The 25,274-nt window shown below is 21.5% G+C and overlaps 10 protein-coding genes across 10 annotated transcripts; 5 read left to right on the top strand and 5 right to left on the bottom strand. All coding sequences in view use genetic code 6, as the record gives it.

Annotated features, from left to right (window-relative positions):
* Positions 1–218: 218 nt before the first annotated feature.
* Positions 219–1,076, top strand: TTHERM_00038840 (SNF7 family protein; the record flags this gene model as incomplete). The annotated part of the gene is made up of 1 exon (XM_972092.2): positions 219–1,076. The coding sequence occupies exon 1, from the start codon at positions 315–317 to the stop codon at positions 1,074–1,076; it is 762 nt and encodes a 253-aa protein (XP_977185.1). The 5' UTR covers positions 219–314.
* A 770-nt stretch (positions 1,077–1,846) lies between these two features.
* TTHERM_00038830 (SNF7 family protein) lies at positions 1,847–2,716 on the top strand (the record flags this gene model as incomplete). The annotated part of the gene is made up of 1 exon (XM_972091.2): positions 1,847–2,716. The coding sequence occupies exon 1, from the start codon at positions 1,940–1,942 to the stop codon at positions 2,714–2,716; it is 777 nt and encodes a 258-aa protein (XP_977184.1). The 5' UTR covers positions 1,847–1,939.
* A 981-nt stretch (positions 2,717–3,697) lies between these two features.
* Positions 3,698–5,593, bottom strand: TTHERM_00038820 (ATP-dependent dihydroxyacetone kinase/FAD-AMP lyase (cyclizing), putative; the record flags this gene model as incomplete). The annotated part of the gene is made up of 3 exons (XM_972090.3): positions 3,698–4,737; positions 4,872–5,207; positions 5,296–5,593. The coding sequence occupies 3 exons, from the start codon at positions 5,591–5,593 to the stop codon at positions 3,698–3,700; spliced, it is 1,674 nt and encodes a 557-aa protein (XP_977183.1).
* A 591-nt stretch (positions 5,594–6,184) lies between these two features.
* Positions 6,185–8,081, bottom strand: TTHERM_00038810 (hypothetical protein; the record flags this gene model as incomplete). The annotated part of the gene is made up of 5 exons (XM_972089.2): positions 7,904–8,081; positions 7,640–7,825; positions 7,519–7,584; positions 7,147–7,232; positions 6,185–7,099 (listed from the first exon to the last, which is right to left on the bottom strand). The coding sequence occupies exons 1-5, from the start codon at positions 8,022–8,024 to the stop codon at positions 6,185–6,187; spliced, it is 1,374 nt and encodes a 457-aa protein (XP_977182.1). The 5' UTR covers positions 8,025–8,081.
* Positions 8,082–9,862: 1,781 nt separating this feature from the next.
* On the bottom strand, positions 9,863–10,639 carry TTHERM_00038800 (histidine phosphatase family (branch protein 1); the record flags this gene model as incomplete). The annotated part of the gene is made up of 1 exon (XM_972088.3): positions 9,863–10,639. One exon carries the CDS (start codon positions 10,637–10,639, stop codon positions 9,863–9,865), a length of 777 nt encoding a protein of 258 aa, XP_977181.1.
* A 1,773-nt stretch (positions 10,640–12,412) lies between these two features.
* Positions 12,413–15,245, bottom strand: TTHERM_000037782 (transmembrane protein, putative; the record flags this gene model as incomplete). Its single annotated transcript, XM_012797163.1, has 13 exons — positions 12,413–12,503; positions 12,861–12,950; positions 13,082–13,171; positions 13,272–13,361; positions 13,462–13,551; positions 13,603–13,692; positions 13,837–13,917; positions 14,057–14,146; positions 14,282–14,371; positions 14,529–14,642; positions 14,711–14,800; positions 14,956–15,008; positions 15,060–15,245. The coding sequence occupies 13 exons, from the start codon at positions 15,243–15,245 to the stop codon at positions 12,413–12,415; spliced, it is 1,245 nt and encodes a 414-aa protein (XP_012652617.1).
* A 1,502-nt stretch (positions 15,246–16,747) lies between these two features.
* On the top strand, positions 16,748–17,866 carry TTHERM_00037780 (proteinase inhibitor I4 serpin; the record flags this gene model as incomplete). The annotated part of the gene is made up of 1 exon (XM_972085.1): positions 16,748–17,866. The coding sequence occupies one exon, from the start codon at positions 16,748–16,750 to the stop codon at positions 17,864–17,866; it is 1,119 nt and encodes a 372-aa protein (XP_977178.1).
* Positions 17,867–19,230: 1,364 nt separating this feature from the next.
* TTHERM_00037770 (proteinase inhibitor I4 serpin) lies at positions 19,231–20,346 on the top strand (the record flags this gene model as incomplete). The annotated part of the gene is made up of 1 exon (XM_972084.1): positions 19,231–20,346. One exon carries the CDS (start codon positions 19,231–19,233, stop codon positions 20,344–20,346), a length of 1,116 nt encoding a protein of 371 aa, XP_977177.1.
* Positions 20,347–21,457: 1,111 nt separating this feature from the next.
* TTHERM_00037760 (kelch motif protein) lies at positions 21,458–23,609 on the bottom strand (the record flags this gene model as incomplete). Its single annotated transcript, XM_972083.2, has 4 exons — positions 21,458–22,105; positions 22,202–22,677; positions 22,764–23,278; positions 23,449–23,609. 4 exons carry the CDS (start codon positions 23,607–23,609, stop codon positions 21,458–21,460), a joined length of 1,800 nt encoding a protein of 599 aa, XP_977176.2.
* A 770-nt stretch (positions 23,610–24,379) lies between these two features.
* Positions 24,380–24,976, top strand: TTHERM_00037750 (hypothetical protein; the record flags this gene model as incomplete). The annotated part of the gene is made up of 1 exon (XM_972082.1): positions 24,380–24,976. One exon carries the CDS (start codon positions 24,380–24,382, stop codon positions 24,974–24,976), a length of 597 nt encoding a protein of 198 aa, XP_977175.1.
* Positions 24,977–25,274: the final 298 nt, after the last annotated feature.

The raw sequence follows: 25,274 nt of genomic DNA, 5'->3' as shown, positions 1-25,274 counted from the left end.
GAAAAAATAAAAAATTTAAGAAAAAAATGCCTTAATTAAAAAGCATTTACAGTATTTTCAAATATTTTTTTAATTATTCTGGTTGGTGAAATAAATTATGTTGATACATTTAATCTAAAAAAGCTAATTGAAATTAATAGATATTATATTATATTATCTATTTCTTTAACAGAAAATTTAGAATATTATTATCATAAACTAGAATAATTACTTATCAGCAAGATAAATTAAATTTTTCATGTGGTTTGTTCAAATTTATTATAAATCGATTTTTTTAGAATATATTACTTTTGCTCACAAAAAATAAGATAAAAATGGGTTCATTCTTTAGTCATATTTTAAATAATAATAACACTCATTAAAAAGATGCTTCAAAGTCGAAAATATAAACTATTCAAGATAAACAAATTAAGGCGGCTAGTACTTATTAAATGTCTGAAAAGGATAAAATTATTTTAGACTTAAAAAAGGTTCAAGATTAACTAAATAGACGTATTAAGTAAATGGAAAATAATGCTAATGATTGTCAAGCGAAAGCAAAAGAGCATTTGCTAAACAAAAATAAAATTAGAGCTAAATATGCCCTTTAAGCAAAGGCTATATATGAAAAATAAATAGAAGGTATTCTCAATTAAGATGTCCACATAACTAAAACAATTAGGTAAGTATAGGAAAAATTTGATTAATTAGATGTCTCAAATACCCTTTAAGCAGCTAATAAGCTAATGAAAGATATAGATAAGGCTATTGATGTTGATGGAATGCAGGATGCTATAGGAAATTTATAAGAATTAGAAGCTAACAACTCCAGATTTGATGAGCTTTATAACTAATATGTCTCAACTGATAAGTAAGAAATAGAAATAAAGCTTAAAGAAATGGAAGTAGAAATCTTTGAGAGTGATCTAAAGTAATATGAGATAATTACATAAAAGCCATTGTTCTAAGAAGAAGCTATTTAATAATAATAACAACAACCAATCAGTTAATAAAAATAACAAGCACAAGATTAATACTAACAATAAGAATAAAAGCAAAATGATGAAATAGATGATCAACTTGCTATGCTAGCTTGATTTTTTTTGCTTTTAAAAAGACCCTAAAAATTGAAAGATAAAATTCAATGATCAAAATTTTCTATAACCTCATAATAATAAAAAATAAATAACATAAAAAAATTTCAGTGCTTATGAGTGATTAAATTTAAAATTAACTTATCGTTTGATATTTAGTTTTAAGGCAAATAAAATAATGTTGTTAGTATGCATTAATATTTTTTTGTTGTAAACTTAAATATTTAGTTAATGGCTGTAAATTAATTATTCATTTAAAAAAATATATTATTTTGTTTATTATCAAAGTCTTACTTAATAAATATTTTTATAGTTTATAAATTATTTTCAAATAAACTATACCAAAGTTTCAATTCAATTTGCTTTATAGTTTTTATAATTTAAAAATTTAAATACATTTTAAACGACAGCATATTTTTCTAATTATATTAAGTAAGTTTAGTGATAATCATTTAATTTAGTTTCTTTATTTTTAATTTAAGATTAACAAAAAAAGTTGAATTTTAAAATACAAAATCAGATTAGGTAATTATTAGGTGAATTTTGAATTATTAGCTAATTGATCAGTTGGTTACAAAATTCAATTTTTTATATCATTTTTTTTTTGCAAAAATAAATTTACAAAATTTTGATAAGAAATCAAGAAAGGTTTTTTTTTTTTGATTATTAAAATAGATTAGGATATGTCAGTAAGTATATGAAATGCAAAACAAAAATAATAAATTTAGTGAAAAAAATAGATAAGCATAGAAGATATAGTATTAAATTTTAGCAGCAATTAATTTTTTGCAAATTTTTAATAAATAATATTAATTATCAAAATTTGTAAATTACTCACATAAGGAAAGATAAATCAAACTTCTAAAATGGGTTTATGTCTGGGAAAGCATGAGTCTCCAAAAATGTAGCCATAGCAGGTTTAATAAAAGCAAGCTTAGATGACTAATTAAACAATATAAACTAGGCAAATTAAAACAGCAAATGCTTAACAAATGTCTGAATAGGATAGAGTCACTCTTGATTTGAAGAAAGTATAAGATTCGCTAAATAGAAGAATTTAACAAATGGAAAAAAATGCAAGCGATGCTTAACAAAAAGCTAAAGAATTTCTTAAAAATAATAATAAAATAAGAGCCAAATATGCTCTTTAGACAAAGGCTATCTATGAAAAATAGATTGAAAGTATTCTTAATTAGGATATGATTATTACTAAAACTATTAGATAAGTTCAAGAGAAATTCGATCAATTAGCTGTATCAAATACTCTCTAAGCTGCCAATAAACTGATGTAAGATGTTAATAAAGCAATAGATATGGATGCTATGTAAGATACTTTAGGAAATCTCTAAGAATTGGAAATGAACAATGCTAAATTTGATGAACTCTACAACTAGTATGTAGGTGCAGATTAAGATGACTTAGCCAAAAAATTAGATGAAATGGAAGCTGATATATTTAAAAGCGATTTAAAGCGTCACGAATAAAATACCTAAAAGCCTTAAATTTCTAATAATGCTTATTAATAGCCATAATAATAGGTTGTACATTAGCAATAACACTAATAACAAAATCAGCCTTAACAACAATAACAACAGTAACAATAAAAGGATGACATAGATGATTAATTAGCTATGCTTGCTTGATTAAATGGAACATTATTTTTAACTTATTACATAAGTATAAGTATATTAATTTATTTATAAGTTAGCACAACTGCCTTTATAAAACCTAAATTTATACTTTAGCAATATAATTAGAGTTTATTAATATTTATGTGTTTATTAAATTTAGCTGAGTATATAAAAATATAAATTAAAATAAAATACCTAATCATATTTATTGAGAAGAAAGCTTTATTTAGATAAATATTATTCTAGTTTTCAATACAAAAATATTCCATAAAACAAACATATTTACTATGCAAATTAAAACATCAAAAGGTCATTTAATAATTCAGTTCTAACTAAAAATTTAAGATATTTAATTACTTATAAATAAAAATAAAAATATACTAGATAGAAGAATTAAATATGTATTTTTCTATTTTAAAGAAAATAATCAAAAAATTTGCAGTAAACTAAATTAATTTTTAAGGAAAACATATTTATCTTCAACTGTCTTAAAAGTTTGTTTTAATGGCATTTGTAAATTATAATTTTACATAGAAAATCTATAAAGTAATTGCACCACTATTCTATCTCTTCTCTAAAATAAAATTTCAATAATTTGTTTTTTTTAATTTAATTTTATCTAAAAAGTCTTCTTTTTTTAAATATTTTTAATTAAAATTAAATTTCCAATTAATTAATTTATTTATTTATTTTTTACTTAAAAATCTATATAAAGTCTTTTTTATATGAAACTATTTTGGTTATTAATAATGGAATCAAATATTTTTACAAGAATAAAATTAATTTTTTATAAAAAGAAATTATTTTAATATTTAAAACTTAACAAATTTTCTTAATATTTTTTATAAAATAAAACTTTTAAATAGTTTTTTTTTTTTTTGTATCAATCAAACTTAAATTAAAAATTTTAGATTTCTTTTAAAATCATAAATAGAATAAATGATTAGTTATTTTTTTAAAGATTTTACAAATTGAAACAATAGTATTGAATAATCAAATATTTTCAACTAATGTCGTAAGCCAAGCTACTATGACTTCACAACCAGGATCTAATTTACCTATTTCTCTACCATCTAAATATCTAGATCTACCTTTTTTAGCCTTTAGTTATGAAGTTTTTTAGCTAGCTTCTTTTACAATTTAAATCAGTTTATGGCCAATTTCATTCTTGTTCTGCTAATCTTTTTAATTGATTACATCCTCCAAAGCTTAAGAAAGTGGCACAAGCACATCCACCATTGTTCTATCTCCTACTTGTGATTTACCAACATGCTAAATTTATAATTATCCTTAATACAAGGCTTATTAAAAATCTTTCAAAGTATTCTCTGATAATTCTTTTTTTAAGAAGCGAGCACCAGTACTTAGCATTACCCCATATAAAGGACCGCTAGTTCCACCAAAATTACTAGCTATCTCATCTCCAAGAATTGTCAAAGATTCTACTAAGTTATGCTCTAAATCAAGATTATACAATATTGCTAGGCATGCTTTTGAGGAGCGCTCAAAACCTTCCCCTGTATCGCCATCACCAACTTCAGCATCAAGTTCATTGAAGTAATGAGTTTTCTCTATCAAAGTGTTAAATACTTTTTAAAGGACTTGATGCAAGTGACTATCATAGTTTTTATCTTTAGCAAACTGCAAACCTATTTCTGGTACTTTTTCATGATTTACATCAATTTAAATATTACTTAAGAGACTCCAATGTCTATTTTAGGTAGGTGCATCAACTAACTATAGGACATATTGATCGTAAATAGGCAGTAAGGTGAGTGAAAATCCATGCATTTCAAGGCTTGTCATAAGTCTACCTTCAGCAGCTCTTATTACATGTATATTTTTTTGATTCAACTACAGCAGAACTTCTCTAGCCAAAATATTCATTTCTAAATCTGTGCATGATCCAAGGTTGTTAAAAAGAGCTACAACTTGGGTATTTTCTTTAATTTAAATGATATCAAGCATTTCTTTAATTATATGTTATGCAGTTGCTATTTTCTCTCTCTTTCTTCCCTTTTCTCCATGAATACCTTTTTCATTAACATTATTTGAAACACATAAAATATTATTTGATAAAAAAACACAATTCGAAAAATTTTAAAGTTGAAATTTATGATTTTTTGCTTTTTAAAATATTTTAATATATTTGATGAAAATAAAATACCTAATCCTAGTTCCATTTCATCTTAAGCCAAGCTAAAAGTGGGATCGTTACCTGGGAGAGCACAGCTACTGAGACTTACACCAAGTGTTTGCATATTTGAAATTATTTGTGTTCCGATTTCTTTCAGTTTTTATAAATCCATTCCTTTATTTGCAGCAGCACCTAACATTTTATAGAGTAGAACTGTTCCAGCTAGTCCTCTTTTATTTTCAGTAAAAGCTGCGTCCTCACCTACTACTATTGTCTCAACTTAAACGCCTCTAGCTCTTGCCAAAGAAGCTGCTAATTCAAAATTTATGATGTCTCCAGTATAATTTTTAATAATTAATAAAACGCCTTTTTTATAAAATTTATTTCATTTTTTTAGAGTTTGCGTATTGAGAATATTTTTAATTATATATTTTTGTATTTGAATTTATAATACCCTATTAGTTAGGAACATTTAGTATTGCTGTAAGAACTTCTTTATGAGAAGGAGAAGCAAACACGCCACCGCAAACAGCTGCAGTGAGAATATTAGGATCAACATAGCCTGCATGAGCAGGTTCATGTCCTGAACCTCCTCCACAAATTAAAGAAACTTAATTTTGATTAGGATTTTTCAATTTTATAATTTATGTTCCTTCTATTCTAACAAGTTTATCGCTATTAAGCATCACTAAACCATCAAGAGCTTCATTAACAACTTGCTCTTTTGAGTTTATAAATTTTTTAGAGCTCATAGTTTTATCTAGCAAAGTAAACAATTTTAAAGATTTTTAGCTATAAAAATGTTAATTACTAGTTTTGAATGATATCTTTTATAATAAATATTATATAGCTTTAAATATATTTTTGTGATTAAGATACTATTTAAGTCTTTTTGATAATGTAATACTAATAAATGATGCATATAAGTATTAAAATAATTTATTTTGTTAGTACTGTGAATTCTATCTAAGTTGGGTGCCTATGGTATCAAAAAATTTGCCAAAAATATACATGTAATTTTAATAATATATAAACAAAAAATTTTATAACAGGTACTTTACAACATTTCAAAAACTACTTTATATATATATATATATATATATATGTTTATTTATAAATTAATAGATAAGGATAAAAAATGAAATAATATTTAACTAGAGTAGTAATTTAAATAAATTATCTAAGTTATATATTGTGTGATTCTTTCTTTCTTTCATTCATTTTGGTTGACAAAATTGGTATTATTAAACTAAATATAATTATAGATTACTCGTTTTTATTTTATGGTTATAAAATAAAGAGTAAATAAATATTTTTATTGATTATTTCATTTTACCACTCATTCATTCTCTTTCATTAATATCGCTTAAGCTGTAGTTATTTTAAATATTATTATTATTATCTTTTATGTTATTTTAGTTATTTTTAATATTAATTATTTCATTTTTTTTATTTTAGGGAACATAAAAATGGTTTTATACATCACTTTCTCTTTAATTTAAATCATCATCACTACTGCTGATATTTTTTTCTAAAATTTTATTAGGTTGATTATTGCTCATAGAGTTATTAGGACCACCAGCAAAGGGATCTTCTTCTTAATTTAGAAATTAATTATTAAAATATTTTTTATTTTGATTATTATCAGGCAGTGGTTGATTTTCTTTAAAGAAGTAACCTGATGGATTTTAGATGGCTTATTTATCAATATTTTTGTATTAATTATAAAGAGGATTTTAATTGTTAATTTAATCCAACGGGACTGCCTATCCATTATAATTAAAACATAAAGAAGAATTCTTAGATTTGCTTGCAAAGTTAGGACTATTTAAAGATTAGTGTATTATTTTTTTATCTTACTTATTTTATTAGAAGGTATCTGTTTTATAAAATTTTGGTTAATCATTTTATCTACCTAATCCAATTATATCTATTTTATTTTCTTCTTCGCCATCATCATCTTCTTCTTCATTAACTCTTTCTTACAATCTTTGCTAATTTAAATTAAAATCATTCCATTAGTTTCTATTATATGTTCCTAAATTGTTAGATAAATTATCAACGTATTAGGATTAAATAGTTTTTATCATATTTGGATTCATATTATTCTACTTATCTTCACCTTAATAACTTTTAAAAGTTTTAAGCATAGAACAACCCCTCTACACTCTACTTTCTTGTATTATGCTTTTGATGAGTTCGAGTTCTTTTTTTTTATTATCTTCTAATTCTTGAGCAGCATCACTATAGTTTTTTATCTATTTAAATGATTAAATTTTCAATTTTTTTAAATAAATATGTTTACTAATTCTCCTTCCTAAACATCAGTGATTTCGCATTTATCGCTTTTACACCACCAGCACTTTGCCTCAATCTTTTTATTGAGCATTTCTAAATAAATTATAAGATGAAATTAATGCAAGTTGATATTAAACTGTATTAATAATTTAATTTATAATTAACGTTTATTAGGCTGATATCTATATAATAAGTGTAAAGTTAAGCTTTTATATTTTTTTTAAATTCATTTTTTTTTCTATTCTATTAAATGCTATTTGATATATATATATTTATTGGCTGATAACTAAATATTCATTTGTTTAAGTTGCTTAGCTAAAGATAAAGCTTATTAAAATTGTGAGTTGAAAAGTAATAAAATTTGATAAAATATGTTTACATTAATGAATATCATACTCGCATTCCACGCAGACATAATTATTACAGCATTTAGTTTTCAAAATCTCTATTTTTAGTAAAAAGTGAGTGAAATCAATAGTATTTTATAATTAACTATTTACTATTGAAATAAATTAAGCAGATAGGGCAACAATATTTATACTTGTTTACATCTTCTTCGTTTAATCTTTCTTCTTTCCAACTAATTTAACCTATTGAGAGATCGAAGTCTCTTTTAATAGCTAAATCTACTTCTTTTTTTTACTGAGGTTATTCTTGTTATACAGGTTATGGGTTTCTCTAATTTTCTATTTAAAAATTTTTAAATAATGATCAATTAAACTATGTATTTTTTTTGAGTTTTATTCTAATTTTTCTAATCTTACATTGCTACTATTGATTAATTTATGGTCTTTATTATTCTTAACGCTATGGAGGCTAAGGATCTGTGCTATCAAAACAAAAGCAACAGCATATTGTTTAAAAAAAACTTCTTTTTTTTGGCATAACCGAATAAACCTTACAGATTCTACAATTTAAATCTTTAATTTTTTTTAATGTTATGATATCAAATGAATAACAATTATTTAAAATAGTCAATTCAGCTCAGTTTAGTAAATTATTTTTTGGAGACTTATGGCTGCAATATAAATGAATCAAATTCGACTAATTTACATTTTTCATAACTAAAACAAACAAAGTCAGCGAGCGTAATCATTAAATAAATATAACTCATTTCATTTTTAATTTTTTGGGATGTAACTTTAAAAAGTTTTAAAAATTGAATTAAATTCCTTTATAATTTAAAAATATTTGCATATGAAATCGATAAAAACATCCATTTGATTTCTAACATCGTTATTTATTTAGGAGTTTTTCCAAAAAAAAAAACAATTAATTTAAGATATATGATGAGATTTATATAAGAGAGAACATTTAAATAATATTTGAATATTTAAATTATTTATATATTACTTCTACAATAAATGCAATAGATTTAAATTATAAATAATTATAAATATTAATAAATAATTCTTCAGTAGAAAATTTAGTGTTTTGCAAATATATTTTTAAATTAAATTAAAAATATTTTAACAGTTTATAGCTAAAATTAATGAGAACATTTAAATAATATTTGAATATTTAAATAATTAATTTATTACTTCTATAATAAATGCAATAGATTTTCATTATAAATAATTATAAACACTAATAAATAATTATTCAGTACAAAATTTAATGTTTTGCAAATATAATTTTTAAATTAAATTAAAAATATTTTAACAGCTAATAGCTAAAATTAATTAATTTTAGTATCCAAAAATACAAACATATTTTTTGATTTTGATTATGAGTTTATTATAATAAAAGGAAATATAGTTTGTAATATATTTAATTTGATTAGAGAGATTTTTTTATTAAAAAATACACATAAATAATTAATTTTGATTGTTGAAATAATTGTATATTAATAATAATTTTTTTATCTTATTTAGTCTAATAATTATGTAGAGATAAATTTTTAAGTAGATGTTTTGATAGTTGATGAAATGTTCTGAAATACTTAGATATATTTAGATTTAGATTGAATACGCATTTAACAGGATAGTGACGAATTTTTTGACGAAGCATATATTTTTGGTTGTTTGAATTTTAATGTTTATTGAAATACAAAATATGTATGTATATATATATATAGATGTATTTATGTAAATGTGCATACATGGAAGTATGCTTAATAATGAAAAATAATAAGTAAAAGATAATAAATAAATGAAAGAATAAGTAAAATTATATAGTTAATTATTAGTTTGTTAATTTATCAATTAATTAATTATTTAATTAATAGTTTGTAAAAGTTAATGTTTAATATAATAGTTTGTTTGAGGGAAGTTCATTAAGTTCGTAATAATTTATCTTAATATCATATTAATGACCCAATAATTAAGTTTCTAAGTTCTATTTGAATAAATGGATATGAGTATGATTTATTCATTTTATTTTGTTAATAAAAGCTCAACTTAATTCTGATTATTAATATTTTTCATATGAGTGACTAATTATTACTAGCTAAAGAAAATTCTATTGAAATTATTGATCTTTTAGATAGATAAATTGAGAATTGATTGTTTATTATTTATAATCAATGATAAAACTAGACTAGTTAATAATAATTAACATAGTTAGCAATCATTATTTATAATTACCTAAGGTTAGGCTTATTAAGAATATGTTTGAATAAATGTTTTGGTTGGAGAAAATAAAAAATATTTAAAAATTGTTGATGATTTTTAATGGTTGTTATGTTTGAATTAATATGTTTTAGTAGGACTTTCGTATACAGCTCACTATGAGAAAGTTTTAATATTTAAGAGATTCTATGAGTCAAATCTCTTTAATGAAGTTTGTAATTGCTAGATCACTACTGGGTGAGCTACAACAATAACAACTTTTTCTTCTTATTCATATTGTTTATTTCTGTCACAGTTTTCTATTTAGCGAATAATAGTATTGGTAAATGTTGAGGCTCTTAAGTACACATCAGCTTCACTTTCACCATTTTCGTATCTGTAGAAGAAAGGAGTGATAAGTTATTTCTCTGCTTCAACTTCTTCACTTTTGATATCTTTAGGTAAGTTTCCTAAATCTTAATCTCTTAAATTTAAATCGACTTCAACATAAAAGTCTTATTTAATTTTCTTTTTCATTTATTTTAAAGTTTACTTAGCTCTTTAGTAGGGTGATGAATAAGCACTTATTTTTATTTATTTTTTACTCTTTTTAGAAAGCTCATCTAAATAGTTTTATATTTGGATGCCAATTTAGGCTGAGCGTTCTGCGCCAGCTTCAGTTATGTCTACTTTCTAATTGGGAACTTTTTAAAGTATTTTTTAGTCAATATCTAACTCGCTTTCTTGACTAGATATCAAGATTATGTTTTTTGCCATGACATATTTTTTTTTAAATTCTTCAGATTGTGCAGCAACAAATTTAAGAATTTTAGCTTTTAACATTTTAGAATCTGCAACCTTTTTAACTTAAGAAAGCGCAAATGCGCCAAGAGACTAAGCTACACCATCTTTTAATAAGTCTTTAGCAATATTTGCAACAAGTGAAGCCATTTTTAAATTATAAAATAATTTCAATTATTGTTGATTTTAATTATTTGTAGATATTAAGAATGTTTTGGTTATATTTCTTTTAATTTATTGTATTATTTTTATAAATTAGATCTATTTCTAATTTTTTTTGCAATCAAGAAGATAATATAGCTTATAGCAATATACTAATTAATACTGTGTTTGTTTAGAGTTTGTTTTTTTTTCTTTTTATTAATTAATTGTTTTTTTAATTAATTATAAAAAATTTTCATTCAGCACTTTTTAAATCGCAGACAAGAAAGTTTTTAATACATAAATTTTCATAATTATTAATCACTTTGAGGATTTCTGACACTTAACTTCAAAGATTAAAAAGCGGATAGCTTGTTTCCAAATAAAAAGCTTTTAATTCTGAATGCTTTTATATCAGGCGGCTTTCACACTCCTCTAAATTTTGAAATATTTAAAAATATTGTTAAATATTTTTTCATTAAATTTGCGAATAATCTTAAAAGAAATAAAAATACATTCAAAGTTGCAAATATTTATACCCATCTTTAAATTATATTCTTATAATAAATTAACAGATTTACAAAGCAATAAACTTTCCTGTAATTTATAATGAAACTTCACTTACCTTTTACAATTGAAATCTAAGCTTTTAAAATAGACAGATAAATTATGCCTAAATATAATAGATACTACTATAAATTATCTTTGTAATTTAGTTATTTCATTGACTCTTTTAATGAAATTTTTTTTTATTACAAAAGACAAATTATATAGAAAAATTATCCTTATATAATTAATTTTCTATACATTTTTATTCTTTGTCTACGACAAACATTTTTATCATTTTTCTGAAAAAGCTTAACTTTTCAAAAAAGTAAATTTATTTTTTATATTCAAAATTAAATGTATTAGTTTATAAAATTGATATTTATAAGGTAAATCTTTTTAAAAGTTATATTAAAAAATTTAAATTTAATTAATTAGAAAATAATATATCTCCTTCTATAAATATTAAAACCTAATTATTTATAATATAATTTTATTGATATAATAACAATAATATTTGTAATTCATAGCTGTTTAATAAATTATATTTTGATTTACATTGATAATATGCTTCTAAAAAATAAATTATCTTCTTTTAAAAATTTAAAACCTATTTTAAACTAATAGTTGTAATATAAAATGTATTTTAACTATGCTAGTTATTTAATTTATAAAAAATTTAATTCTTAAAATGTAAAAATCAATTTAATTTATTTATAGATATCAATATTAACTCATAAATATTAATAAATTATATGTTAACTTGTTTAGACTTATTATTTGTAGTAAACAACAATATTATAAAAGTTTATAATAATTTTAAACAATTATAATTTTATTTATTTTGATAAAGATAATTTTAAAATTATTAAAATAAATTTTATTTAAAAATAATTTTTTTTATTTATTTAATTTATAATTTATTTAATTCTACTAAAAATCTTAAAAATTAAAAAAAACTAGTTCTCCTTTCTAATAAATAATTTATTAAAAAATATTTAATTAAATACTTTTACCTAAAAAAAGAAATGAAACTCTTAAGAATATTGTTAATAATTAATTATAAATCTAAATGCTTATTTTAGCTAATTATCATTAGATATAAAAAAATTAATTTTATAATAAGTAAAATGCACAAATAAAATTACTAAATTAACAATTATCAATTTAAAATAAATTTAATTTTATTTCATAGCAAATTGATAAATTGATAATTAAAAAACATAAAATTAATTTTCAAAAAATTAATTTTTTTAAAACCAATCTCTTCATTTTTTTAATTTTTAATTATATATTTTTTAATTCATTTTTGTCTTTTGCGCCCAAACTTTTAATAAAATTTTTATTATTAAAATAAAGAAAAGAAATCGAAATAAATTTATTTTAAAATAAAAAAATTAATCATTTTTTAAGTAGTTTTTCTAATTATAAAAAAACTAGAGAATTAAGACTTTCAAATAATTTTAGTTTTTCATATAATAGTAGAATATATCTTTAATAAGCATTATAAAATGGTTCAATTGATAGAGATTAATACATTTTTACTTTAAATTAAAATCTTGTGTGTACTCAATAGCAGTAGAAATATTTATTTGTTAAAATCATAAATATTATTTTGATTATAAAATAAAAAAAATTTTAAACTAGAAAAATAAAATATAAATTAAATTAATTAAATGTTTACCTAAAACTAAGTGCCAGTATTTTTAGATTATGAAATCCAATTATACTATTACATAAATTAGTAGCACCTTAAACTTTAATTTCACAAAAACTTTTAATATAAAATTTGTTAAATTAAAGTAAAACTCTGTGCTAAAATATTTTATTAATGAGTTAAAAATTAATAGTTTATTTTCAATAAATATCAAAAGCTGTTTAAATAAAATAGCTATTTAATTTTACTTAAGATGAATTGTCAAGCTTAATAGATTAGGACAATTTCCTAAAGCTTTTCCTAAGCTTGATGCTCCTTGCTCTTTAATTCTATTCGAGCTTTTATTGTTTAAAAATAAGATTATAAATTTTAAAAAATGTAATTAATTTATTTTCTTATGTATTTATAAAAAATTAATATTTATTAATTTCTTTCTACTTTAGATATAGTGCCAATTCAGAGGTTTTATTACAACTTACTAATGACTCTCCTATAATTTAACAACCTTCTCCAGAAATACTATTTGAACTTAATTAGATAATAATTTTATTAGTTTTTGTAAGCATAAAAAATTTAAAAGAAGGACGAATTCTTAACTAAAGTAAATTATAAATTCATAAATTTAAACCTTAAATTTAAAGACAATCTTTAGAGATTAGGGATATTTTTTAGACTAGAACTTAAGCTAGATGCATTACTGTCATCAATACTATTATTTCTTTTATTAAATTTTAATTTTTAACTATCCTTTTTTTTTATAATTTTTTACGTAAACTCAAGATTTAAATTTATTAGTTTCCTACAATTTTCTAAGCCTATTCCTAAATTAGGTTCTCCATATTTTTCAACCTCGTTATTACTTTATTAAATTATGTATTCTTTAAATATTTTTTCTGAAAAGGATAAAAAAATCAGATGGGAAAAGAAAAATCTCTTTAGCAAGATTCAAACTATTTTGCTTTTTATTGCGAATTAATTTTTTTTAAATTTAAAATATTATTACCTGAAAATTAGAGATAAAGTTGAAATTTAAAAGCTATTGGCAAATATTTAATTCATTCCTTTTACACCAATAAAATTCTATCTTTTATTTAATTTATTTTGTTGATATTTAATATTTCATAAAATGTGGTTAATAAAAATCATAAAAATTTTTTTTAATTAAAAATATTAAGATTTAAATTTGATTTTTTTATTTGATAAATTTTAAAATATTTTAAAACCTTAAATTTAACTTCAAGTCAGTGAGACTACACATATTTTTTAAAGAACTAGCTAAGCTGTAAGCTCCCAAATTTCCTATGTTGTTTGAACTATTATTCATTAAAAAAAACTTAAATTAATAGGTTATTAATTTTTTAATTATGATATTAATGTTTAAAATTTAGATAAAAAAACTATTTTTAATTAATAATTTTTTTATTTTTAAAGATCAAATTTATTTCTACCTTAAATCAAGATGAAGTTTTTATAATTATTTAAAACTTGCTAAAACAGATCCCAATCTTTCAATATTCTCATAGCCAATATTATTTGAGCTGTTAAGTTGTAAAAATAATTAAAATATCATATTAATTAGCAAAAATTTAAATAGATAAGTATTAAATCATTTTAAATATTTTTTTGATATCTGTCATAAAAAAAAAATAAATCAATAATTTTCAAAAAATGTATTTAAATATTAAATAAGATTGCCTTAATTTTAAAGTAAAATCTATGAGATTATTTAGATGTTCTAAAGCAAAACAAAAGCTTAGTAAACCTTGCGATCTAAGTTTCATCCAACTTTTAATTTATTGTTCAAATAAACTTTTTTAATGATGAAAATCTAATAATAACTAATTATAATAAGCAAAGTTTGTAAATTAATTATTTACTTTAAATTCAATGAAAGAATTTATAGATTTTAGCATTTTGAGAAAGCAGACCCTAAATCTGAAATTTCTTTATCTCCAACATCCTTATATCTTAAAATATTTAATATTTAGTTTCAATTACTTAAATTTAAAATGATATTAAAACAAAATTTTATTTAATTTATTCAGTTAAATAAACTAATTATTTTAAATATTCAATTTAAAATAAAAAGTATATTTTATAGATTAAAAAAGTAATTATTTACTCTAAATTGATGTGATATGAAGTGATAAAACTAGGATTTGAGCTCAGAATTTTCTTTTATTGAAATATGTAAATTTCGAAATAAATCTTTTAAAAATTAAATACATCAACTAGATTTTCAAAATATTTTCTGTCTTCTGTCATCTTAGTTTTTTACTATGCAAACATTTTTTCTTTTGAAAAGTTATTAAGTAAATAATAATTGAAGAAAAAAGTTTAAATTTTTACTAAGAATATAATTAATGTTATTCGAAATAATAATCTTTGTCTAACACATAAATAATTAACCATTATTTTATCTATTAAATTGTTTATTACAAAAAATAATTTATCTCTTTAAGCACTTTTTTTTTAGAGTTGTAAATTCAATAAACAAAAAAAATTTCTTTTAAAAAGGCGGAAAAACCCAGCTATGTTTATTTACATTTAAAATAAGCTTTAAAAATCAGTTTATCAAAAAAAAAAAAATCTGTTTAAAAATAAAGATAAATATTCATTATTATATTGTTTCTTTTATAATCTGATCTAATAAAAATTAAAAAATTAAATTCTCTGAAAATAAAACTTGTGAGAATAAAACTGCCTGAACTAAACCAAATATCAATGAATCCCATCATATCTGTAGATTATTAACAAAATATTAAACAATTTAAACTCATTAATCATACTCCTTAAACTATTCTATGTGACTGCCAAGTTAAAATGTACAATAAAGGTATTATTTATTATTTCAATATTGCCAATATATGCGCCTTAAAAGTGCACCTGAATATAGGACAGCAAAACTTTAGAGCTAAAAAACCGACACCTAAAAAAATTCAGAAACTACTCTACTAAAGAATAAAATAATTGATTCTATCTACTCATCAATCGTTTATCAGATTTTATCAAAACTCTGTAAATGGAGATAGTGATGCCATTATTTTAGATTATCAATTTTTACCCTTAAAAAGACATAAAATTACTCAAATTTTTCCATTCTAAATTCACTTTTTTTGTAAAAAAAATTCAATTGAACTAAAATTATTTGATTGAATTATTTTATTAAGGAATGAGAAAAAATCTGTAAATAAATAAAAAAAATATCTAATTACATTTAAAATACATTTGAAGCTTTCTTTCTATTTACATACATTTTCTGTAAATTTGAAATTCTAAAAGTTATAAATAACAATTACATTTAAGCTAATTGAATTAGGCAAATTAAATCACCTTCTAAAATAAAATTCTACTATTCTCAAATTTCAAAATATAATTTTATTCTTGTAGAAGCAAACTCTTTTTTATATCGAAAGCAAAATTTTGCAGCAAAAAAATTGACTTGAAAAACTATTTACTTGCATAATATTTTATTTTGGTGATTTAGAAGACTTTGATTTGATTTTTATTCATAAAAAACAATTCAGCATTCATTTTTTGTTTTTACATATATTAAATTTTATAAGAAGCAATTGTAAACTAATTTTGATAATTTGCTGAATGTATTTTTTAACTTACTTTTATTCTAATCAATAATTGAAATTTTAATTTTATTTCTTAGAGACGCCTACTTTAAGATAATTTTTTGATCAAATTTAACTTACTTTGTCTCAAACAATATTTTTCTACATCTAATATTGATTTAATTTTAATTACAAAACAAGCTAATATTGGTTTTTTGTTTCTTTCTATTTCAGTTAAAGTATGTATGTATAAATCACTAATGAATTAAAGGAAAAAAAAATAAATAAATCAACTCAAATAATAATAAATAAATATCAAAAAAATATAAAACAAACCAAAAACATAAAAATATGGAATCTAAAAAGCACTCTGTTAGCCATTTTTCTATCAACTACTTGAAAAAAAGTGGTTAAAATGAAAACTTTTTCTTTTCTCCTGCTTCAATATTCTTGAGTCTGAGTATGGCAGCTTGTGGTTCAGAATAACAAACACTAAAGGAATTCAAAGATGTATTGAATTATTAGAACAATATGGAATTGGGTTAGCTAATAAATTCATTAAATTCCTTATTAATGTCCTCTTCTCAATAATTTAGTGTTCTTTCTGCCAATAAAATTTACACAGGAGTTTCTGGAATGACTCAAAATTGCAAGTAATTCATTGAGAATAATTTAAATGGAGGATTTGAACAAGTAAATTTTAAAGAAACTGAATCAGTTAGACTTACAATAAACAAGTGGGTATCTAAATAAACAAGAACAAAAATTGACGAACTCTTAAAAAAAGATATGATTAGTGATTAAACTAAAATGATCCTAATAAATGCCTTGTACTTAAAAGCAGAGTGGTTATATTAATTTGAGGTTGCTTAAGATCATAAGTTTTATCTATAACCAGGTAAAGAAGAAAGCATAGTTTTAACAAAAATGATGTATAAAGAGGCAGAATATAAATATGGTAAATTTGATAATTTTGAGTATATCCAACTCCCATACAAAAATGAGGCATATGCTATGGAAATTCTTTTGCCTATCACAAACATAAATGATTTAGAAAATAGTGTTACTGATGAATAGATTATAAAGGCATAAAGATCATCAAAGAAAGCTAATGTAAGATTGCTTCTTCCTAAGTTCAAAATGGGTGGAGCTTCACAAAGTGTTGTAAACATTCTTAAGCAACTAGGAATCTAAGATGCATTTAAAAATAAGGCAAACTTCAAATAATTTAGTTAAACAGAACAATTAATGATTTCAAATATAATACATTCAGCTAATATAGAAGTAAATGAAAAAGGAACAGAAGCTGTAGCAGCAACAGCAGTTATCATGGCAAAAAAATGTTGCATTAGTTTAAAAAAATATTAAGAATTTATATGTAACAAGCCCTTCATTTTCACAATTTCACATATTCCTAGCAACACAATACTATTTTTAGGAAGATTTTGTGTCCCTGAACAACAAATATGAAATAAACAAAAAAATTACTTATTTTATTCACATGACAAATAAAGTTGATTGCAAAAAATATAATAAAAATCTAACTTAAATATAAGTGTTTTGATGAATAATGAATGAATTATGTAGTATATACATTTCAAATATATTTCTTATATTATTTTTTCAATAACTTAAAGAAAAAAAATAAATTCCATTAGTTTAATGTGTTTATTTTAAATTAGGATTGTGTTTAATAAATGAAGATAAAGAGTTTTAAGAATAAATACAGATTTTTTTTAAAAAGTAACCCTTATATTTTTTCTTTTGTTAATTTTAGAATGAATATTCCGATTTTTTTTTTTTACATTTTTTATCATTAAAACTTTTAAAGGTAATTGTAAAAATGTAAAATTACTAATAAATTTACAATTATTAACTAAAATTTGAAAATAGATTTTTAAATGAAATAAAACAGGAAGTTAATTTGAGTTTAGATATAAAAATATTAAGATGAATATTTTTTATTTGAAATTAAGTTTTCAAAATTATTTTTGTAAAAAAAATTTAAATGAACTGAAAATTATTTGATTGAATAAATCTATTTTATTTAGGACTTAAGAAATATCTGTAAAAAAATAAAAAATAAATTTAATAAAATTTAAAAGAAAATTTGAAACTTTCTTTCAATTTATATACATTTCCTGTAAATCGTTAATTACTAAAAGTTGTATACATAATAACAATTAAATTTAAGCTAATTTAATTAAGCAAATTAAATTAGTTTCTAAAACAAAATTTTAACGATTCTCAAATTTTAAAATATAATTTTATTCTGTAGACATAAACTTTTTTTTATGTTAAAAGCAAAATTTTGCAGCAACAAAATTGACTTCAATAATATTTTATTTTTGGTAATTTAGTATAGGCTTTGATTGGATTTTTAATTATTAAAAAATAATTCAACATACAGTTTTAGTTTTTAAATATTAATATTAAATTTTATAAAGAATTCAATAGTAAACTAATTTATTTTGATAATTTTCTTTTAATTTAATTATTTTTAATATATTTTTTTCTATTAATAAAAGAAATTTTAATTTTTTTGTTAGAGACACTTATTATAAAAGAAATTTTAATTTTATTATTATAGACTCCTATTGAACAAAGTATTTTGATCAAATTTATTTGCCTCAAAGAATAATTTTCTATATTAAATCTTGATTTAATTTTAATTACAAAGCAAACATAATATTGATTTTTCTTTCTTTCTTTCTATATCAGTAAAAGTTTGTAGAAATCACTCATGAAATAAAGAGAAAAAATAAAAATAAATTAACTCTAATAATAATAAATAAATATCAAAAAAATATAAAACAAACCAAAAACATAAAAATATGGAATCTAAAAAGCACTCTGTTAGCCATTTTTCGATCAACTACTTGAAAAAAAGTGGTTAAAATGAAAACTTTTTCTTTTCTCCTGCTTCAATATTCTTGAGCCTGAGTATGGCAGCTTGTGGTTCAGAATAATAAACACTAAAGGAGTTCAAAGATGTATTGAATTATTAGAACAATATAGAGTTGGGCTAGCTCATACATTCATTAAATTCCTTATTGACATCTTCTTCTCAAGAATTTAGTGTTCTTTCTGCCAATAAAATTTACACAGGAGTTTCTGGAATGACTCAAAATTGCAAGTAATTTATTGAGAATAATTTGAATGGAGGATTTGAACAAGTAAATTTTAAAGAAGCTGAATCTGTAAGAGTTTCTATAAACAAGTGGGTATCTATATAAACAAGTACAAAAATTGACGAGCTCTTAAAAAAAGATATGATTAGTGCTTAAACTAAAATGATCCTAATAAATGCTCTGTACTTAAAAGCAGAGTGGTTATATTAATTTGAGGTTGCTTAAGATCGTAAGTTTTATCTATAACCAGGTAAAGAAGAAAGCATAGTTTTTACAAAAATGATGTATAAAGAGGCAGAATATAAATATGGTAAATTTGATCATTTTGAGTATATCCAACTCCCATTCAAAAATGAAGCATATGCCATGGAAATTCTTTTGCCTATTACAAACTTAAATGACTTAGAAAATAGTATTACAGATGAATAGATTATCAAGGCATAAAGATCGTCAAAGAAAACTGATGTAAGATTGCTTCTTCCTAAGTTCAAAATGGGTGGAACTTCACAAAGTGTTGTTAGCATTCTTTAGCAACTCGGAATCTAAGATGCTTTTACAAATTAGGCAAACTTCAAATAGTTTAGTTAAACAGAAGAATTATTAATTTCAAATGTAATACATTCAGCTAATATAGAAGTAAATGAAAAGGGAACAGAAGCTGTAGCAGCAACAGTTATCATGGCAAAAAAATAGTGTATTAGTTTAAAAAAATATTAAGAATTTTTTTGCAACAAACCCTTCATTTTCACGATTTCACATATTCCTAGCAACACAATACTATTTTTGGGAAGATTTTGTGTCCCTGTTAAACAAGAATGAAATAAACAAAAATTTTAATTATTTTATTCACAGAACAAATAAAGTTGATTATGAAAAATATAATAAAAATTTAATTTAAATATAAGCATTTTGATGACTAATATATACATTATATTTGTTATTTATGTTCTTTTCTTAATAGCTTTAAAGAAAAATTAGTTTAATGTGTCATATTGTTTAAAATAAAGTTCGTGCATAATAAATGAAGACACTGAGCTTTAAGAATCAATATTAGAATTAATAAATAAATTAATTCGTCTTAAAAATGTAATTGAATCAATTAAACTATTATATCTTTTGAAATTTAATATTATATCTATAGTTAAAAGTAAAAATATTTATGATTTTATTTAAATTATTTTTATTTTTTCTATTCTTATTTAAACTAAACTCAATATAAACAAAAATTTCTATGATTTAAATAAAATACAGAAGCATTTAATATTTTTTTATATTTAATTGCTTTATATCTAATGCCTAAAAGAAAAAAAATGAAATGTAAATTTGTTTAAAATTTTGATTTGTTTTTAATAAAATCTTAACGAATGAAGGAATAAGAGCTTTAAAAGCTTTAAAAATAAAATAATTAAATAATAAATGAGTTTTTCATTCATTTATATTTAATTAAATCAAACTGTTAATTTTTTTGTAAAAAATTATAAAAAACAAAATAGTTGTTTCTGATTCTAACATATTTATTTTTAAAATAAATTTATTAGTTTAATCTTGATTAGATTCATATTTAAATTAGATAAATAATAAATGAAAGCTTAAACATTTAAATATAACGTTTAACGTAAGCGATTTGTGTTAATTATATAAAATTGAAATATAAAATATATAAATAAGAGAGTAAGTGACAACATAATATTTGAAATATATATTTAGATAAATTTAAAAAATGAATGTTTTTATTTTATTTGAAATAAGATTTTTAAAAGAATTTTGAATATTATTTTGGATATTTTATATAACTATTCTTGTGAGTTGCAGTTTAAAAGAAAGTTAAAGGATAGTAAGTAAGTTATTAAATATGTTTTATTTTGTTAATTGAATGTGAATGGTTCAAGTTTTTACTTATTTTTTACAGCTTTCAATATTTTTTTGAAGTTCAGTTTTTATTCATTATAATTTCCATTAAAAGAGTTGGATCGATAAGCAATTTCTAAAAGCATGGTTACTATTTTATTTCATTTAGATTATCTAATATTTATGCCATGCAGTATTTCTTAAGATAACTGCACCTATTTTTTTAACTTAACAATAAATAATCAATAATATTTTTTTCCTAAGCTGTTCTCACTAGCTTTTCTTCACAAAGATACTTCAATCTATCTAGAAAATATAAATCAGATAATTGTAATAAAGCTATTATTCTTTATGGAGATAGGTTGTTATCTATTGTATCAGTATAAATATAAACTAAAACATCTACGAAAGAATCATAAGATGTATCTTTTATAACAACTGGTTACTGGCTTTATTACTAACAGTTCTCTTGTAAGCCATTTGTAAACATCATTCTAAAGTATTCTGATCTGCAGCTAAGAATAGCCTTATTGGCATAAATAATTTATCCTTCAACTAAAAATTATACATCACTTAATTATTAATTATTTAAAAGAGAGAAAATATCTTAATTCAGCTAGGGCTTTGGAAGACATGCTGTCTAAAATTTGAATTGATAAAAATCATTCATAACATTGAAACCAATTAAACCACCAAATAGAAAGAGTACATCATTATATATTTGTAATACCTATTTTTTTTTGCATTTAAAATAAAATTTTGATTGGTATTCATAAATAATTCAAATAGAATATTGTAAAAATAGAACAGAAAAAATAAATATTACCATTGAAGAACGTCCAGCAGGTGGATCTTTTTAATCTATTTTGGTCCATTTATTTGTATTAACATTAAACTCATACAAATCATTTAGCCTAACTTATCCATTATAACCACCAAACAAGAATATTTTATCAGAGTAATATATCTGGCTGTGGAAATATCTAGGAGAAGGTATACTGCCTTTCTATTATATGAAAATACTTTTGCCTTTCTTCATATTAATTCTATAAAAGTCTTATAATTTATCAATTCCATTATAACCACCAAAGACATAGAGATACTCATCTTTAGAACAATAACTTGGACATGATCTTTCTGAAGGAACTGAGCCTTTCAACTCGACCTTCTTCCATTTACTTGTTGTAAAATTATATTCGAAGTAATCATTCAGCCAATTTTGTCCTTCGAAACCTCCAAAAATAGCGAAACTATTTTCATGACTTCCAGAAGCAAAACCAAAACTTTAAGTTGGTTCATCACCTTTGTTAAAAATGGAATTAGAAAAATTAATAATAGGAAAAAAAAAAATAATTTTTGAATTTTTATTTTTCTTGCTAATAAATTACCTTGTATTGGCAAACGAGTCCATTCATATGTTGCAAAGTCAAAGGAATAAAAATCTTTGAACCAACTAACCCCATCATAACCTCCATAAATATACAGTTTATTTTAATATACAACTGCTCCATTATTTTCTCTGGCAGAAGGTTTTGTCCCTGTAGCCTTTATTTTGGTCCATTTGAGAGTTTTAAAATTGAATTGATAAATCTCATTTAGTCTACCATTAAATGTGAACCCTCCAAATAAATAAAGACATTCTTTATAAATAACTGAAGCCGAACTGCTTCTAGGACAAGGTCTTTACGAGCCTTTACTTTCAACTTTTTCCCAAACATAAGATTCGTATTCTTAAAAGCCTGCCTATATCTAATTATATTAAATTGGTTCCCTGCTTTTGAAAATCATATCATCAATAGGAGTAAAATTTAAATTGCTTGTTCTTCTTTCTGTGCGAAATATTACTTCTCCTTCGTTTTCATCTAGAGAAGAATCTGACCTTAAAATACTCCCTGTTCTGTTGCTAAATAAATAACAATAAATAACTATATAAATAATAAATATTTTTAAAATTTGTCATTGTTGTTTTGCATTTTTTATGGAATGACCATTGAATTAAACATAACACATAATATGAATGTTTATTTTAATTTGAAAATGAAAATTTGGATTTAATAATATAATTCTGTTTACATTCCTTATGTCTCTTCAAACAAGTAAAAACTATTGCTTCTATACTACCTTGGAAGAGATTATTAGTTCTCTGAGATACCAGATTAGCTCATACTATTTTAAAACTATTAGTTATATTGATTGGTACTGATTATTGCAGAATTGGCATTTCTAGAGTGCATTTTTGTGAAGTCTCTTTTAAATTTTGTCTATAAAATTTAAAGAAGATACTTGTTTAAGCGCTACCTAAGAATATATTTTTTAGTTTATGAATTAAAACCAAGCTAATACTCAGTTTTCACTTAGTAGCTGAATGTTTTTGAGTAGCTAGAGTCTATAGATTTTTTAAATTAAACAGAGCAATCGCTTATTAGAATTATAGTGTTTTAATTTATTATTTATATTTTTAAAAGTACGAAATTATCAATTTCTTTAATAAATTTTAATAGAAATGTTAATTGATTGATCTATCAAGCAACAATCATTATTTATTATCAATCTAGTTGTTCAAAATATTTTTGATGCCTCCCTCCTATTTTTTATTAGTTATTTTCTTAAGACGTAGAAGCAAATCTGAAATTTACAATTTTAAACAACAGATATGTTTACATAGTAAATAAATAAATAAATTCATAAATAGTGATTAAACTCTTATTTAGTTTCTTAATAATTTTTCTAATTTCAAAAATTTCAAAAATATCCAAAATATTTTTATTCATTTTAAAATACATACACAAACAAATTCAATTTGAAATTAACATTTTTAATGGTTAAGGATTATCATATTTAAAATTTCTAAAATAATAATGAATGAGGTAATCTTCTCAAATATTTATAAAGAATATTTTATTAGGAAACCTAATTAAGAATATTTAATTTATATTTATGGGCTTATAAAATTTTCAAATTTATTTAGATATTTAATAAGATTTTTTAATTTTAATTATTAAAAATGTTAGGAGGATATTAACAAAATTATTTAAACTAAATGAATATTGATTTACCTGAATATGAATCAGCAGCTAAAACATTAACTCACAAAGAAAGCGAATTTCCTTTAGTGATAAATAGAAATGTTAATTAACATTTCATCAGCTTTAAAAATATTGCCAATATAATAGATTTAGGAGTTGAGCCAAGAGATAAATCTCTCAAAAACTCAGAAAAACAAGTTGTTATTTAAAAATAAAAAGAATATATAAAAGATAGGATTAAAGTATACATTTATCCTATGAGCGAAGACAGTATTTATGTGGGAATTAAGCTATATAATATTGATTAAGTTATTAGATTTTGCGGAAAAGCAATAATGCATGACTTTAAAAGCTATGAACAAATTAAAGATGATTAAATCTAGATAAACGAAATAAAGTGGGTAACAGAAATAGGATTCAAATTAACATATATTCCATATAACTATTAAGAGTAATATAAAAATCTGAAAAATGAATGTCTATTTTCTCTAACTTTAGAATGTTCAGAAGCTATTTCAAATATAACTATTTTAGTTGTAAGATTAGCTGACGATAAATAAGTGTTTATTCTTTGATAATATATGATTTATGCTAATACTATAATTATTAAAGTTATGAAGCTATTAGCAAATATAAAGAAGATTTTTTTCAATTAATTAAAAATAATTAAAATATTTTTTAAAATCAAAAAATTTTATATGTCAAATAATTTGCTATTCAAGATAAAATCATAATACATACTAAGTAGTGGTTGAGTTTATCAGAAACTTTTTTATATATTTTGTTTTATAAACAATATTTAAGATTAATTAATTTCAACATAATATTTTTATAAAAATAAATTGATATTTTATTAGAAAATAAATAAGTGGA

The sequence above is a fragment of the Tetrahymena thermophila genome (genome assembly GCF_000189635.1).
Source record: "Tetrahymena thermophila SB210 genomic scaffold scf_8254667, whole genome shotgun sequence".
Classification (NCBI taxonomy): Eukaryota; Ciliophora; class Oligohymenophorea; order Hymenostomatida; family Tetrahymenidae; genus Tetrahymena; species Tetrahymena thermophila.
The sequence above is the reverse complement of the archived record's forward strand: the minus strand, read 5'-3'. Positions and strand labels throughout refer to the sequence as shown.